The sequence below is a fragment of the Mobula hypostoma genome, chromosome 1 (genome assembly GCF_963921235.1).
Source record: "Mobula hypostoma chromosome 1, sMobHyp1.1, whole genome shotgun sequence".
NCBI lineage: Eukaryota > Metazoa > Chordata > Chondrichthyes > Myliobatiformes > Myliobatidae > Mobula > Mobula hypostoma.
This window is the reverse complement of record NC_086097.1, coordinates 143,808,750-143,825,991: the sequence shown is the minus strand read 5'-3', so window position 1 is coordinate 143,825,991 and position 17,242 is coordinate 143,808,750. Positions and strand designations below refer to the sequence as shown.

General features: G+C 42.2%; 1 protein-coding gene across 2 annotated transcripts in view; it reads right to left on the bottom strand.

The window, feature by feature from the left end:
• Positions 1–16,060, bottom strand: part of LOC134351244 (unconventional myosin-Id-like) — a 135,583-nt gene extending 119,523 nt beyond the window's left edge. For both annotated transcript variants that reach the window (XR_010019105.1, XM_063057340.1), the window contains exons 1-2: positions 15,916–16,060; positions 6,827–7,035 (exon numbers count right to left, since the gene is read on the bottom strand). Coding sequence is in view for 1 of the 2 variants with exons in the window: in XM_063057340.1 (XP_062913410.1) it covers positions 6,827–7,035; positions 15,916–16,010 (304 nt within the window). In the remaining variant the exon portion in view is untranslated. The remainder of the gene's footprint in view (positions 1–6,826; positions 7,036–15,915) is intronic.
• Positions 16,061–17,242: the final 1,182 nt, after the last annotated feature.

The following is a 17,242-nucleotide window of genomic DNA, read 5'->3' as shown; positions in this document are numbered from 1 at the left end:
TTTCTTCATGTCACAAGGCATTTAAGATGGTGGGAGAATTGTCAGTCAGATTGTGATGATAATAGATTTCCTTTACTATTAGAAAGCATCTCTAAGTAAAATTCAAGATGTGTTATTTTACAATAAACATTCTAGCATTGCTGGTATTGGTATTGGTGTACCATCGTCACATGCACGTAGATAGAGTAATTTGTGTCATATCATGTCATACATACATTCATCAAGATAATAAAAAGACAATCAGAATGCACACTTAGTGTTGGACTCACAGAGAGGATGAGTGCAGGTTGACAAATAAAGTGCAAGGGCCGCAAAGAGTTCATCTTTCAGCGTATGAAAGGATTGCACAAGAGTTTGATAACAGTGAGATAGAAAATGTCTTTGAGCCTGGGGGTACATGCCCCTAAACTATTGTATCTTCTGCTTGACGGAGGGGCAGGGGGATGAGAGAATGACCGGGGCGGTAGGAGTCCTTGATTATGTTGGCTGCTTTCCCAGGTCAGTAGGTACTGTATGTAAGCACCCTGAATTCTCCTGTGTAGATGATAGTGGGTCTTTATGAACAGTTAATAAGTGTGGGGAAGCTGTTCCCATAATTTTGGGTGTTGAATATGAGGAATTTCACCCAGTGACAGTGGATGAATGATGATGATAATGTGTGACTCAATGGAATCTGAAGAAAATGGTTTTCTCGTGTGCTCTGTACTCTTATCTTCTTAGTGACGGAGGTCATGGATTTAGGAGAAAGGGATGTATTGGGCCATGTTTGCAAGTTTGATAATACTGTCAGAGAGTATTTTTACCAGAATAAGGAGCATTTAAAATGACATATCACTATTCTTCATCTCAATGCTGTCAATTCTTCAGTGTTATTTTGTCATAGATGAGACTCTCAAAGGAAATAAGTTTAAAACAACATTCCCCGTGGGAGCAGAATGAACAGAACTGTTCCTCCAAATCCCTTAAATGCCTTTAATCCTCTGCAGCTGTCTATTCCTCTCTGAACTCTTCACAATGTATCAGACCCTCATCTTGTCCATCAGCCTCTAAGGTTTTTGTTGCATTGTAGGAAAGCAGCTTTGGGCATTCATTTCCTTATTCCTATTTGCCACATAGCTGACAATTTTTGTGTTTGGTCAAAAGTACTTAAGTAGTTCAAATCTGATCATTTTCCCAGCTGCCTGTTAGCCATATATTCTACATTTGGATACATTATGTTCTTGTTTTTTATACAATGCAATTCTTTCATAAATGCATTAAAGTATCTACATCAAAAGGGGTAGTGCATATTTGCAAAACAAATGCACTTAATATTGAACTTTCAAGTTCAGTCTATTAACTGTGTTCCAGTTGGTTGTATAATTTTACAAAGTTGGCTTATCACGTCTTTCCTACTAATTGCATCACTGTGTGTCCATACTTAGAGAAGACTCTATCCGTATATGTGTGAATACCAGTCGATTTATGGTGAGACAGTGAGAACATAGGACATAGAACAATGCAGGACAGGAAAAGGCCCATCAATCCTCACACTTGCGCCAAACATGGTGTTGAATTAAATTGCATGCACATGGTCCATATCCCTCCGGACTCTATGTATTCACGTGCCTATCTCAAATCCTCTTCAGCATCACTGTTTTATCGGCTTCCACGTCTACTCCTGGCAGCCTGTTCCAAGCACCTATCACTCTCGGTGTGAAAAAACCTTGTCCTGCACATCACCATAAAACTTTCCTCCTCTCATCTTAAATACATGTCCTCTGGCACTTCTACCCTGGGAAAAAATTCTAACCATTTACCCTATTAATGCCTTTCATAATCTTATGAAATTATATCAGGCCTCAACTCGGCCTCCATTTCTCTAGAGTAAACAATCCAAGTTTGTCCTCGTAGCTCGTATCCTTTAATGGAGGCAGACTGGCAAAGTTCTTCTGCACCCTCTCCAATTCTGCCTGTAATGAGGACAGTAACCTGGAGTGGCATATCATTTTCATGCTTTTGAAATCAATGCAATGACAATCAGTTGAGATCTGTCAAGGATGAAGGATCAGTGATACCAGGTACCACAAGGAGACAATGCAAATAGTGATCTGAACAATATTTACACAGCTGGCTGGAAAACTATCAAAAAATCTAATGAATTTTTTGCCTACATATCACAGGCACTGGAATTCAGTCTAGCTGAAGTAAACATTAAAAGACAGAGATTAAGGAAAAGAATTAGTCCACTCTGTCCCTTGTGCCTGCTCCTATGTTCAATAATATCATGTCTGATCAGACTGTGATCTTTCTGCCTATCTCAATAACCATTCCCTCCTCTCTGTTTTTCCATTCCCCATTCTAGTTACTTTCTCACCATTTCCCTTTTCCTCATCACTCATCACCTCCCTTTGGTTCCCCTCCTCCTTTCCTGTCTTCCATGGTTACAGCTCTCTCCTATCAAATTTCTTCATCTTCAGTCTACCCTTTCCAACATCACCTCCTCCCTTCTTCCCCCAGACACTGTCCTTCAACTCATCTGGTCTCACCTGCCAGCCTACACTCCTTTCCCTCTCCCGTCCTTCTTATTCTGGCTTCTGCTCCCTTCATTTTCAGTTCTGCTAAAAGGTCGTGAGTCACTGACATCAGCGCCGGACTCCGGAGCGAAGGTTACCGAGTCCAAATCCAGTCGGGCTGCTCCCGGGCACGTTTTCCATCCGTGCCCGGTTGAGTTTTGGGCTCGCAACTCGGCCTCATAAAAAAAAAAGCTGCTCTGTGAGAAGGACGTGGGGGACCACTCACAGAATCTTTCCTCCAAGACAACCACTTGAAAAGTGGTTGCCGAGGCTCTTGCAGAGCGTGGCACCCACGAGAAAAAAGGTCGTGGCCTGAAACGCGAACCCCTGCAAGACGTCAGGCCCTGATGGTGTACCTGGCAGGGCACTGAAAACCTGTGCCAACCAGGTTGGAGTGTTCAAGGACATCTCACTGCTGCAGTCAGGGTTTCCCACCTGCTTCAAAAGGTTCTAATCACACGAGGGGAGCAAGGTGAGCTACCTCAGTAACTATCGCCCTGAGCACTCACATCTACTGTGAAAAAGTGCTTTGAGAAATTTGTCATGGGTAGAATTACCTTCTGCATGATCAAGAGTATAGATCCATTGCAATTTGCTGAGAACCACAACAGGTATGCAGCAGATGCAATCTGACTGGTGATTCACTTGGCTTTGGATCACCTGGACAACAGCTATACTGACATCAGGCTGCTGTTTATTAATTACAACTCAACACCATCATCCCTCCAGCACTAATCAACAAGCTTCAAAACCTGGCCCTCTGCAACTGGATCCATTCTGCTCCTCATCAGGAGACCACAGCCTGTGTGGATCAGAAATAACATCTCCTCCTCGTTGACAATCCATGCAGACGAACCTCAAAGACGTGTGCTTGGCCCACTGCTCTGCTCCTGCTATACCTATGTGGTTAGGCACAGCTCAAACACTGTCTATACGGTATTGTACAAAAGCCTTAGGCACAAATATATATCGCTAGGGTGCCTAAGACTGTGTATTATAACTTTCCAGTTACCAAATAACACAATATTATTACAAATAGTATTTGTAATACAAACCTAATAGAAAGCTAGGTACCTATATTACTGTTCCCAACCACCTTCCTATTTTAACCAATATACAGTACTGTAAATTCACCGATGACACAACTATTATCAGCAGAATCTCAGATGGTAACAAGGAGGCGTACAGGAGTGAGACACACGGCTAGTTGAGTGATGTCACAACACCACCTTTGCAGTCAATATCTGAAAGATCAAGGAATCAACTGATTGTGGACTTTAGGAAGGGGAAATTGGGAGAATGTACACCAGTCTTCATCGAGGGGTCAGCAGTGGGGAAGATGAGCATCGTAACATTCCTGGTCATCAACATCTCTGAAGATCTGTCCTGGGCCCAATCCCAAAGAAGCCACACCAGCAACTATACTTTATAAGGAGCTTGAGGAGATCGGGTATGTCACTAAAGATTCTAGCAAATTTCAACAGACGTATAGTGAAGAATATTTTGACTGGTTACAACAATGTCAGGTATGGGGGCCTCGAATGCAAAAAATTGAATAAAGCTGCATGGGTTGTAGAATCAGCCAGTCCATCATGGGCTCTAGCCTCCCCACCACTGAGGACGTCTTCAATAGGTGGTGCTTCCAGAAGGTGGATTTCATGATTGATTCACCTGTACTGAATACTCAAAGGGTTCGGCTACATGGGATGTGCTATTGGATATATGCAATTCTGCAAAGTGACCTGTCTGCATTCAAAATGTTAGACTTAAGTAGGTGATTATAGCCATGTAGTTAACTATTTATTGTTGTCTTTGTATTTAGGAAGTATAAAATATTGTGTGAGGAGATATTGGATATTCTCCAGAAGATCTGCTGTTCTGAATAATGCCATCTCTGTATCTCCCCATTTCTATATATCCCAATTACAGCTCCGTGTGGCTTGATTTAGTCAGTCACGGCAGATATCAACGACAATTGTGCTGAATGATGGAAATGAAGAAAAGGGCCATTCCTGTTTCCATTGTAACACTGCAGCTATCAATTATCTTTTGTGCATTACCATGCATTCAGAGAACAGATTTGACAGCTCGGGGTTGGGCATCTGAAAACCTTTGAGGGTCGTCAACAACAATTAAGTAGAGCTAAATTTGCAACCATGCAGCCTGGTACATCCCCGGCTCCACAACAGCATCATACCAGCCCAGGTTCAGTGAAGCACATGCCAGCTGGGGAGCAGTTCCAAGCATACACAAAACTAGGCAGCCAACCAGATGAAAGTGCAGCACAGACCGTATGGAGGTCATGGTGCTCTGTAGCAGTTAGTGCAATGCTGTTACAACTTAGGGCATTACGGAGTTCAGAGTTCAATTCAGTGCTGTTCTGTAAGGAGTCCCTGTACATCCTCCCTGCGGAATGTGTGAGTTTTCCCCCAGGTGCTCCAGTTTCCTCCCCAAACATGTACCAGGTAGGTTAATTGGTCATTGTAAATTGTCCTGTGATTTAGGATAGAGTGAAATTAGGGTTGTGGGGTTGCTGGAGCAGCACAACTCAAAGGGCTGTAAGGGCCTACTCTGTGCTATATCACTAAATAAAGTTTTTAAAATAAAAGGTTATCTATAGTACAAGCCACAGAAGCAACATGCTGTGGATGGTTTACTGCCTGTAGCATGTTGGTCAATGGAGAAGACCAGAGCCTTCCATGAACTCTACAATCCCTGTGAATGGCAAGCCACAGCACCTGAGTGCACGAAAGGAACTTGCAGCCACCTGCAGCCAGGATTGCTGAGCGGATGATTGTTAACTTGAGTAATTGGTAAATTGGTAATTGCCTCAAATTCCGTCCAGCCACTGCAGCAAGAGGGAAGTCAGATTTCAGCTGTTTGATCCAAATAAAATGATGTCAAAAATTGAGTGAAGCCACCAGCTGCAGCAGCAGGGACCAGACAATATTCTGGCTGAAAGGCGGACGCTGGGTGACAGATGTAGCTTCAGAACAGCTGTACCATTGGCATTTAGAGGACAATGTGGTAAAATATGGTCCCGTTTCTGTTGTCGCAGAATTTGAAATTTGCTTTACCCTGTTGCCCACCCTGAACCTCCCACACTCCCAACTTCTCTATATTTTTGTCGTCAATACCCAGCGGTTAACATTGATAAACTTAGTGAAACAGTAGTGAACACAACTTTACAATATCACAAAACACACCAAAAGGCAAATAATTCATGTCATCAATAAAAGTACACTAATGATTTCAATATTTATGTTAGGACTCAATTCTTCTCAACCATTGAATCACCACTGAGGGTGGTTTCAAGTAATGTGAATATTTTATAAATAGTCTACTCTGAAAGTCTATTTTAAATCCTCCGTGGTCCTATCTCTCTTTTTCTCCCTTCCTGTATTCGAAAACTATCACATTAAAAATAACTTTGCCTCAAATTACTTTACTTCCATGCTATATCACACATGTCCCAGAACCAGCATGTAGGTACAATCACAAAGAAAGCACAGCAGTGCCTCTACTTCCTTAGCATTTCGCAAAAACTTCAAAAGATGTGAGGTGGAGAGTATATTGACTAGCTGTACCACAATCTAGCATAGAAATACCAACATCCTTGAGCGGAAAATCCTACAAAAAGTAGTGGCTATGGGCCAGCCCCATCACGGGTAATACCCTCACCACCACTGAACACATCTACGTGGAACGTTGTTGCAGGAAAAGTAGCATCCATTATCAGGGATTCCCACCACCCAGATCTTCTTGCTGCTGCCATCAGGAAGAAGGTATAGGAGCCTCAGGACTCACACCACCAGGTTCAGAAACAGTTATTACCCCTCAACCATCAGTTCTTGAACCAATGTACATAACTTCACTCAACTTCACTTGCCCCATCATTGAAAAGTTACCAGAACCTATGGCCTCAATTTCAAGGACCCTTATCTCATGTTCTCAATATTTATTACCTAATTATTTATTATTATTATTATTTATTTATTTTTGTATTTGCACAGTTTTGTTGTCTTTTGCACATTGGTTGAAAGCCCAGGTTGGTGCAGTCCTTCATTTATTCTATTATGGTTATAATCTTGAGTATGCCTGCAAGAAAATGAATCTCACGGTTGCATATAGTGACATATATGTACATTGATAACAAATAAACTTTAAACTTTTTGACTTTGAACATAACACACCTGCTCTTTCCAAGAACTGATAGCATGATGTGGATAGCCTTGGATATAATGTGAAGTTGCCATATCCTTAATTCTCACCTGATATTACAATGCAGGTATCCTTTGATCTCCTCTTCATTGCTTTGTAGGCTGCATCTGCAATAGCATACAAGTGTGGTGGTCTTTCATATAGTTCCCTTCCCTTGTAGTGCTCAATCATATCTCGCCCATATAAATCAATCTGCTGATAGGGATTTACTGAGACAACCACCTCTCCGATGTAGGTGTAGATTCTATTCTTAACAAACCTATAGGAGAAGAAGACAATAAAGTAAATTGTTACTCAACGATCTTTGTGGCAATAAATTCTCTTTTAAAGGTTTGCCTACCAATATAACCTGCTTAGAATATAAAAAAACGACAAGGTCTTGTAAACCACATGCAGTTAAGATTTATGCTTATCATCACGCTAACATTACATCTTAATTTATTTTATCTCCACCTTTGTAGATCACAAGATCAAGGATACCTGTGAAGATAGAAAGCTGTTTGACCTATACTAATGGACCCAACAATCCTTCATTCTCTCCCTTCATCTAACTATTAGTCAAATGATTTCATGGTTTAACTTTCACCACACTTTCAATAGTCCATGAACTCTTAATCATCTTGTATGATTCATTTTGGAGAACCATTCCATAGTAATCTTGTTTCAATCATCTAACTTTAGAAAGTAAAGCTTTGGAAAGGATGCAGAGGAGATTTACCAGGATGCTGCCTAGACTAGAGAACATGTCTTATGAGGAAAGGTTGAACAAGCTCGGGCTTTTCTCTTTGGAGTGACTTGTATCAGATTTTGAGAGGCATAGATGAGTGGACAGCCAGTGCATTTTTCCTAGGGTGGCAATGGCCAGTACCAGAGGAGATCTATTTAAAGTGAGTGAAAGAAAGTATAGGGGGGAGCTGTCAGAGGTAGTTTTTTTTACACAGAGTATGGTGGGTGCCTGGAATGCACTTTTGGGGTGGTGCTAGAGGCTGATACAACAGGGACATTTAAAAGACTCTTTGATAGGCACATGGATGTAAGAAAAATAGGTTATGAGCTGTGTAGGAGAGAAGGGTTAGATTGAACATGGAGTAAGTCGGCTGAAGGCCTGCATTGTTCTGTACTGTTCTAAGTTCTAAGGAGTCTCCTCTGCGGGCTGAAAATCAAAATTCTTTCCAGCCTTTAGTCTGCCTGTAGGTTGGGGTCAATATCTTAGTATAGATAACTGACTGTTTGTAAGACACAAATCATTTTTGTAGTTATAGGTTACTACTAGTGAAGTGTTTTAGGGACAAGTCCTGAGACCTATCACATTTTACTGTCTATATTAATGAGTAGGATGAATGCACCAGGACTAATATAACCACTTTTGCCACCAATGCAATGCTTAGTAGAAACCGAGTTATGAGGATACTGCATGTATTCTGCGAAAGAACGGAGTGGTTAAGTAACGAGACAGAATTGTGTTAATGGGGTTTGATGTGGGAAAATGTGACATGATTAACTTCAATGGAAAAAAGGGAGAAAAATGCAGAATACTTTTCACATTATGAGAAGCCAGTTAATTTTGGTGTTCGGAGAAATATATGTCTTCTTGTTCATAAAACACGGCAAGTTAGCAAGACAGATGATGTCTTGGCTTTTATTGACCAAACTGCAATGGCAGAGTTTGCAAGCAGAATAAACACTTGATGCAATTCTACAGGGCTTTCAAGAGACCACATTCGCAGTAGTGTGTGCATATTTAATCTTTTTATTTTTAAAAAAAAGACTAGTTGGGTTTTTATTAGTTGAAATTATAAGGGAGAGCAGTGGGCACATACATGAAATTGAGCCACCAACCTGGCAAAACTGCTACAACTGACTATCAAATAGCATACAAAATAGCAAAGGCAGAAAAACGATACAGATGACCACTGCTACAACTGGTTGGACTTTTGCAATCCACTGTTGAATAGATGTGAATAATTAAACAGTAATGGGAGGAAAAGGTATGTCCTCAGCAATGGAAGAGTGCAACATATGAATCCTAAAGACAAGGCTGAAGCATTCACAACATGGTCAGCCAAAAATGCCAAGCCATCACGCATCACAACAGACTCCTGAGATCTGCACCATAGGTCCTGATGGGACTTGTCTGCAGAACAGGAAATTGCTTGGGTTAGTAGTCCTTAGCAAGAGCCAATATTTGAAAAAGCAAGATGTAAGCAGAGCAGCCATTGTTGGAGTGAACAGTGTTAGAGGGTATTTAGTCGAGAACAGGTGCAGTCTAGAACTTAAGTGGAGGCAGGATTGTAGTTCAGGCTGTAGAATTGCTCCTTAGAAACGTGGGATTTAAAGGTACCTATTGGTCTCCCTGATGACTACATCTGCAGGAAGTGCACCCAACTTCATCTCCTGACTGACAAGGTCAAGGAAATGGATCTGGAGCTGGAGACATCCAGGAGGCTTAAAACTTCATAGATGAGACTTTTAATGAGGTGATCATACCCAGTGTAGGCTTCAGATAGTATATGGGTAACCACCAGGAGAAGTAAGGGGAGTAAACAATCAGTGCAGGATTCTCAGGTGGACATTCCCCTTGGAAAAAGTTTACCCCTTTGGACACTCCATGGGGGGGGGGTGGGGGGAGGGGGGATCAACTGTCAGAGCACAGCAGCAGCCAGACAGGAAGGGTGAAGTCAGGCAGAGTGATAGTGATAGGAGACTCAATAGTTAGGGGGATGGACAGCAACTTCTTCTACTTCCTGGGTGTGGCATCATCGCTGACAACCTTAATGGCAGTTGTCATTGAAAACGGCAATAGCAGCAGATTCTGTGGCTGTGGAAGACTCTCAAGAGGGAGAGTGAGCAACCAGATGTTGTGGTGTATATCGGCACCAATACTGTAAGTAGAAATGAGGAAGAAGTCTGGCTCAGTGAGTATAGCGAGTTATGGAAGATGTTGTAGCAGGACCTCAAAGATAGTGATGCATACAGGGCTGAAGGTGTTACGTTTGAATGCGCAGTATACTAAATAAAATAGATGATCTTGTAGCATAGTTGCAGATTGGCAGGTATGGGCATCACTGAGTTGCACTGAGAGATCATAGTTGGGAGGTTAACATCCAAGGATAGATCTGTCAAAAGGACTGCCAGGTAGGCAGAGGGACTGCGGCAGCTTTGTTAGGAAAAAATGAAATCAAGTCCTTAGAAAGAGGTGACATTGGATTGGAATATGTAGAATCCTTGTAATTGGAGTTAAGAAACTACAAGGAAAAAAGACCCTGATGGGTGTTATTTACAGGCCGCAGAATGGTAGCCAGGATGTGAGATATAAATTTCAATGGAAAATAGAAAAGGCATGCAAAAAGGACAATGTTACAATAATCATGGGGGATTTCAATATGCAGGTAGATAAGGAAAATCATTTTGGTGCTGGATCACAAGAGAGGGGTTTGTAGAATGCCTAACAGATGGTTTTTTAGAGCAACTTGTGGTGGAGCCCGCAAAAGGGAAGGCAATTCTGGATTAGGTGTTGTGTAATGAACCACATTTGACGAGGGAGCTTAAGATAAAGGAATCCTTAGGAGCCAATGATAGAATTCACTTTGCAGTTTGAGAAGGAGAAGTTAAAATTGAATGTATTGGTATTATAGTGGAAAGAAGGGAATTTCAGAGGTATGAGAAAGGAGCTGCCAAAATTGATTGGAAGGGGATACTAGCAGGGATAACAGCAGAACAGCAATGGCTAGAGTTTCTGGGGGTAATTCGGAAGATGCAGGGTAGATACATCCCAAAGATGAAGAAGTATTCTGAAGGGTGGATGACAAAACTGTGACTGACAAGGGAAGCCGGAGACAGCATAAAAGCAAATAAGAGTGTACATAATAAAATAGAAAATAGTAGGAAGGTAAAGGATTGGAAGCCTTTTAAAGACCAACAGAAGGCAACTAAGAAAATCATTAGGGGAGAAATGATGAAATAGGAAGGTAAGCGAGACAATAATACCAAAGAGGATAGCAAAAGTTTTCTTCAGATATAATAAAGGGTGAAAGAGAAGCAAGAGATATTGGAAGGCCGGAAAATGACACTGAAGAGGTAGTTATGGGGGACAAAGAAATGGCGTACAGACTTAATAAGTATTTTGCGTTAGCCTTCACTGTGAAAGACACTAGCAGTATGCCACAAACTCGAGAGTGTTGGAGGCAGAAGTGAGTATAGTTGCTGAAAAGTCTGAAAGTAGATAAGTCACCTGGACCAGATGGACTACACCCCAGGTTCTGAAGGAGGTAGCTGATGTGATTCTGGAGGCATTAGTAAAGATCGGTGGGTAGGAAGATGTTAGAGTCCATTATTAAGGAAGGTGTTTTGGGATACTTGGAGGTGCATGATAAAGTACACCAAAGTACTGAGGTTTCCTTAAGGGGAAATCTTGCATGGCAAATTTTTGGAATTCTTTGAGGACATAACAGGAAGGGTACACAAAGGAGAATCAGTGGATGCAGTTTTCTTGGATTTTTAGAAGGCCTTTGACAAGGCACTGCACATAGGTTGCTTAACAAGATAAAAGACCATGGTATTACAGGAAAGGTGCAAGCATGGATAAGAGTTACAAAATACACGTGGACTAAGATATTAACTGTCCTGTGCTATCACCAGTGGGATCATCAGCTGATCTGCCACCTGTCTTCAGGAGTTTCGGTCCGCTTATGATCAAGACTCCCTCGAGGTGGTGGGCCAGCAGTGATAAAGCACCACCTCCCACTGGTGAGCTTAAAAACTTGGCATCTGCCTCTATCAGAGTTGTTGGTCACTTCCATCCAACAGATAGTCGACTCTTCAGGTGTCTATGCAACTACTGAAGGGTTTGCAAGATGTGTATACACTGTCTGACTATCTGCCCCTCTGGACATACTTAGTCCACACCCATGCTGATCTTTTCTCTGCTGCCTCAGCTACAGCCCTTCTGGTTGACTTGATCTCTCTTCTAGTGAAGCCAAGGTCACGCAGCCACTTCTGGAGAGTGAACGCAATAAAGCCACGGCAGCCTACTTCAAATGGATAGCATGAGACCTTCCACCCTCTGTCTCTGCACTCTGATCTTAACTCTGCATACTTGGTTAACTTGTGCTCATGGGCTTCATCGATGTTGTCTTCCCAGGGGACTGTGAGTTCACCAATAACCGTTTCTCTACTGGTGTCAGACCATACAATAAAAGATTGGCTTACTGGCAGGAGGCAAAGACTTGGACAATTTGAATGATGGAATTGATGGCATTGTGGTGAAATTTGCAGGTGATACAAAGACAGGTGGAGGACCAAGTATTGTTGAGGAATCAGGGAGTCCACAGAAGAACTTGGGTAAATTGGGAGAATGGGCAAAGAAATGGCAGATGGAATACAGTGTACGGTCATCCACTTTGATAGAAGGAATTAAGACTTAGACTATTTTCTAAATGGAGTAAGTTCAAAAATCAGAGGTGCAAATGGGTCTTGGAGTCCTTGTGCAGGACTCCCTAAAGGCTAACTTGCAGGTTGAGTCAGTGGTAAGGAAGGCAAATGCAATATTAGCATTCATTTCAGGAGACCTGGAGTATAAGAGCAAAGATGTGATGCTGAGGCTTTGTGAGGCATTGGTGTTACCACACGTTACATATTGTGAGCAATTTTAGGCTCATTATCTGAGAAAGGGTGCGCTGGCATTCAAGAAGGTCTAGAGGAGGTTCACGAGAATTACCCTAGGAAAGAAAGGGTTAACATATGAGGAGTGTTTGATGGCTCTGGGCCTGTACTCTCTGGAGTTTAGAACAACGAGAGGGGATCTTATTGAAACCAGTCAAAAATTGAAAGGCCTAGACAGAGTGGATTTGGAGGGGATGGTTTGTGTAGTGGGTGAGTCTAAGACCAGTGGGCCTAGTCTCAGTGTACAGATATGTCCATTTAGAACAGAGATGAGGAGGAGTTTCTTTAGCCAGAGGGTGGTGAATTTGTGGAGATCATTGCCACAGACAGCTGTGGAGGCCCGGTCATTAGGTATATTTAATGCAGAGGTTGATAGGTTATGGATTAGTAAAGGTGACAAAAGATATGGGAAGAAGGCAGGAGAATGAGGTTGAGAGGGATAATAAATCAGCCATGATGGGCTGGCTGAGCAGACCCAATGGGCTGAGTGACCTCATTCTGCTCCTATCCCTTATGGTCTTATAATAGAATCCAGTTTTCAAATAATTCAAACAACAGGAATTCTGCAGATGCTGGAAATTCAAGCAACACACATCAAAGTTGCTGGTGAACGCAGCAGGCCAGGCAGCATCTCTAGGAAGAGGTGCAGTCGACGTTTCAGGCCGAGACCCTTCGTCAGGACTAACTGAAGGAAGAGTGAGTAAGGGATTTGAAAGCTGGAGGGGGAGGGGGAGATGCAAAATGATAGGAGAAGACAGGAGGGGGAGGGATAGAGCCGAGAGCTGGACAGGTGATAGGCAAAAGGGGATACGAGAGGATCATGGGACAGGAGGTCCGGGAAGAAAGACGGGGGGGGGCGCAGGGGAACCCAGAAGATGGGCAAGGGGTATATTCAGAGAGACAGAGGGAGAAAAAGGAGAGTGAGAGAAAGAATGTGTGTATAAAAGTAAGTAACAGATGGGGTACGAGGGGGAGGTGGGGCATTAGCGGAAGTCAGAGAACCTCTGGGTCCCCCCCCCCCCCTTGTCTTTCTTCCCGGACCTCCTGTCCCATGATCCTCTCATATCCCTTTTGCCAATCACCTGTCCAGCTCTTGGCTCCATCCCTCCCCCTCCTGTCTTCTCCTATCATTTCGGATCTCCCCCTCCCCCTCCAACTTTCAAATCTCTTACTAACTCTTCCTTCAGTTAGTCCTGACGAAGGGTCTCAGCCCGAAACGTCGACTGCACTTCTTCCTAGAGATGCTGCCTGGCCTGCTGTGTTCACCAGCAACTTTGATGTGTGTTGCTTCAATTAATTCAAGTCACTCCACGTGGAGCTTATATAGAGAAGAGATGAAAATGCTCAAGGTATGGTTATTAATTTTACAGATGACACTAAAATAGAAGGTATCATAAACAGTGAAGGTGGTTAGTAAAAATTGCAGGAGATTTTATTCAGCTAAGGAAGTGGACCATGGAATGGCAAATGATATTCAATCCTGATAAATGCAAAATGGTGAATTTTAGGAAGTCAAATCAAAGTAGGACTTTCACAGTAAATAGTAGAGCCCTGGGAGGTGTTGTAGAATAGAGGGACTGAGGAGGACAACTAATAACTCCTATAATATGGCATCACTGGCAGATGGGGTGGTGAAGAAGGCATCTGGTTTGCTGTCCTTCATTAGTTGAAGTTCAGCATTCAAAGTAAATTTTATTATCAAAGTACATATATGTCACCATATACAACCCTGAGATTCAGTTTCTTGTGGGCATACTCAACAAATCTATAGAATAGTAACTATACCAGAATCAATGGAGGACTGCCCAGCTAGGGCATTCAAAACGAGTGCAGAAGACAACAAACTTTGCAAATGCGAAAAGTAGAAACAATAATATAAATAACTAAACAATAAGTATTGAGAACATGAGATGAATAATTCTTGAAAGTGAGTCCATTGGTTGTGCAATGAGTATTGGAGCTGGGACATTATGTTGCAGTCGTACGAGATGTTGGTGAGGCCAAACATGGAATATTGTGAAATTTTTCACTTCCTTTTTATAAAAAGCATTTAATTAAGCTGAAAAGAGTGCAAAGAAGATTTATAACAAAATTACTAGGACCATGACTGAGTCTGATGTTAGAAGGAGATGTTAAGAGGCTAGGACATTTTCATTGGAGCATAGGAAACTGAGGGCTGTCCTTAGAGAAGTGTATGAGATTATGTGGGGCACAGATAAGGTAAATGTGCAGTCTTTTTCCATGAGAAAATGTCCCATAAACTAGAGGGCATAGGTTCAAGGTGTGAGGGGAAAGATTTTAAAGGGATCTGACAGACAACTTCTTTGCACTCAGGGTGGCACGTATATGGAATGAGCTGCCAGAGGAAATGTTGAGATAGGTACAGTGACAACATTTAAAGACACTCGGACAGGTACACGGATATGAGAGGTCAAATAAAAGCAAATAGGGTTATCTTTGTCAGCATGCAACTGTTAGGCCGAAAGGCCCATTTCCCTGCTGTGCCACTCAACGACACTACGGCTCGTTATCGATAAGCAGCTGAGAGTGCAAAGTAGGACAATTACAATGGTAGTGGACAACATCTCTGACTTGGCACTGAAAGCCTGTGGGCAAGAACTAGCCATGCCTCTAGCAAAGATGTTTCAGTACGGTTACAAATGGCATCTAACTACCAATGAGGAAATTTGACCAGATGTGTTTGCTCAGCTGTCACAAAAAAAAAACAGACAAAGCCAATGTGGCCAATTATCACCCTACAGTCAAACATAAGCAAATCAATGGAATGATGTCACTCATTTCCTGTAACCTGTTCACCAATACTTTATACTTTATACTTTTTACTTTATTGTCACCAAACAATTGATACTAGAATGTACAATCATCACAGCGATATTTGATTCTGTGCTTCCCGCTCCCTGGATTACAAATATCAAATATTAAAAATAGTAAAAATTAGGGGATTTTGCCCTGTCTTCATTAAAGTCCCCCGCTGTTAGGATGGGATTTTGACTCTGGATCAATGGTAGCTCCTGGTCCCGTAATTTAACCTCTATTCCACCATGGTCCATGTCATGAGAATATATTCTCACATTTCTGGAGCGGAGTTTGAAACAGCATGTTGACTCAGAGTCAGTAAAGTAACTATGGTTAAGTGCCTTGGTTATAAATTTAAAAGATCATTAAGCCCATTGGATTTCCCCTTTGAAACTAATTTCCCCAGGTAGACATTCAAGTATAAATTTAGCTGTCCTACAGTCATTAATTTCATACCCTATTTAGCATTATCTTGTCATACTGTCTTTTGGATTTGACTTAAAATGTGATGTATTAAGAGCATTTCAGTGCTTCTCTTACATATCTCACATGTTCTTTCCTGATTTTGTACGCTATGACTTCATCCTGACCCAGTGGAAAGCAACACTGATCTCTCTTCAAGTTCCCCTTTGTTTCACCCATCGGCTCCACCCTCACTCACCTCACTTTCAAATTTGCCAGGAAGTCTTCCGTGGTGAGATTGTCCAAGAGGACGAAGTCGGCTTTGCCATACTCCAGGCTCTCCTGCTCAGCCATTCTCTTTGAAAAGCTGGGTGTGAACCTGCTGCCTAGGAAGTGGTACGAGCTCAGCTCTGGCTTCTTCCTTTTAATGCAGTATGATACTCATCCGGAAGTCAATGACTTCCAATCAGCTGGGAAGTTCCTCGCACAGTCACGACATGTGGTTACGTACCATTTCCCCTCAACCACCTTAAGTCACTGTTGTTTGACATGTATAAAAGCTATTGAATTAAGAACTTAAAGCAACGCTAAATTGAAGAGTTTTATTTTATGTAGGGTTTTCATCAGGTAATTTTAATATGCAATGTTTATTTCTGCTATTTTGTCAGCACCTTATCACTCTTGTTTGAATCAAGCAGTTATGAATTCAGTGACACATGTGAGCTTTAAGCACATAACCTTCAGTACTGACTTCTGCAGTGTGGGCAGAGCACTGAGGCAGCAGTGCACTGCAGAATGAGTGCTGCACTATGGGAGCAGCAGAGCTGTGTGGAGGGAGTGGTCCACTCTGCAAGGTGCTGTCAACCAGATGAGATCCTGGACTCAGACCCCCATCGCCCCTCATAGGGTGACATATAAAAACACCACACATCACTATTATGAAGGTGAGCAGAGGAATTCTTCCAGTGATAATGGCCAGAAGTTATCTCTCGGTCAACCTCACGGAAACAGATCAAACAGTCATTCACTTCTCTCTTGTTTGTGAGGCCTTATAAAGTGCATCAGCATTAGCTTATAATAAAAAAGTGATAGAACTTCCTGAACTAATTAGCTGTAGTTATTGCATTTAAGATGCCGCCTTCCTTACCATCTTCCTCTTTTCTTCCTTCCCTCATTTGCTCCTTCCTTCTTCACTCCTTATCTCCTATCCTGCTCTGCCCTCTGTCCCTTTCTCCGTTGCTCTCTTTCTAACTCCAACCCTTTCTTCCTCATTCCTTCTTGCAGCCATTTTTCCCATTTTTCTGACCCATTCCTCTCCTACCTTCGTACCAACTGAAAAGTCACTTGTTTTCTCTCTTTCCAGTTCTGTCAAAGAGTCTTTGATCTGAAACATTAATTCTGTTTCTTATTAGTCAGATCCTGCCTAACGCTTTGAGTGTTGACAGTAGTTCTTGTTTTAATGTCAGATTTCCAGCACCTTGTCAAAAAACCTTATAGACCACATCCACTGCCTGACCCTTATCTCTCCTCTAGGATACCTCATTGTAGCAAATACTCAAAAAAAAACTGTCATATACAATTTCCAA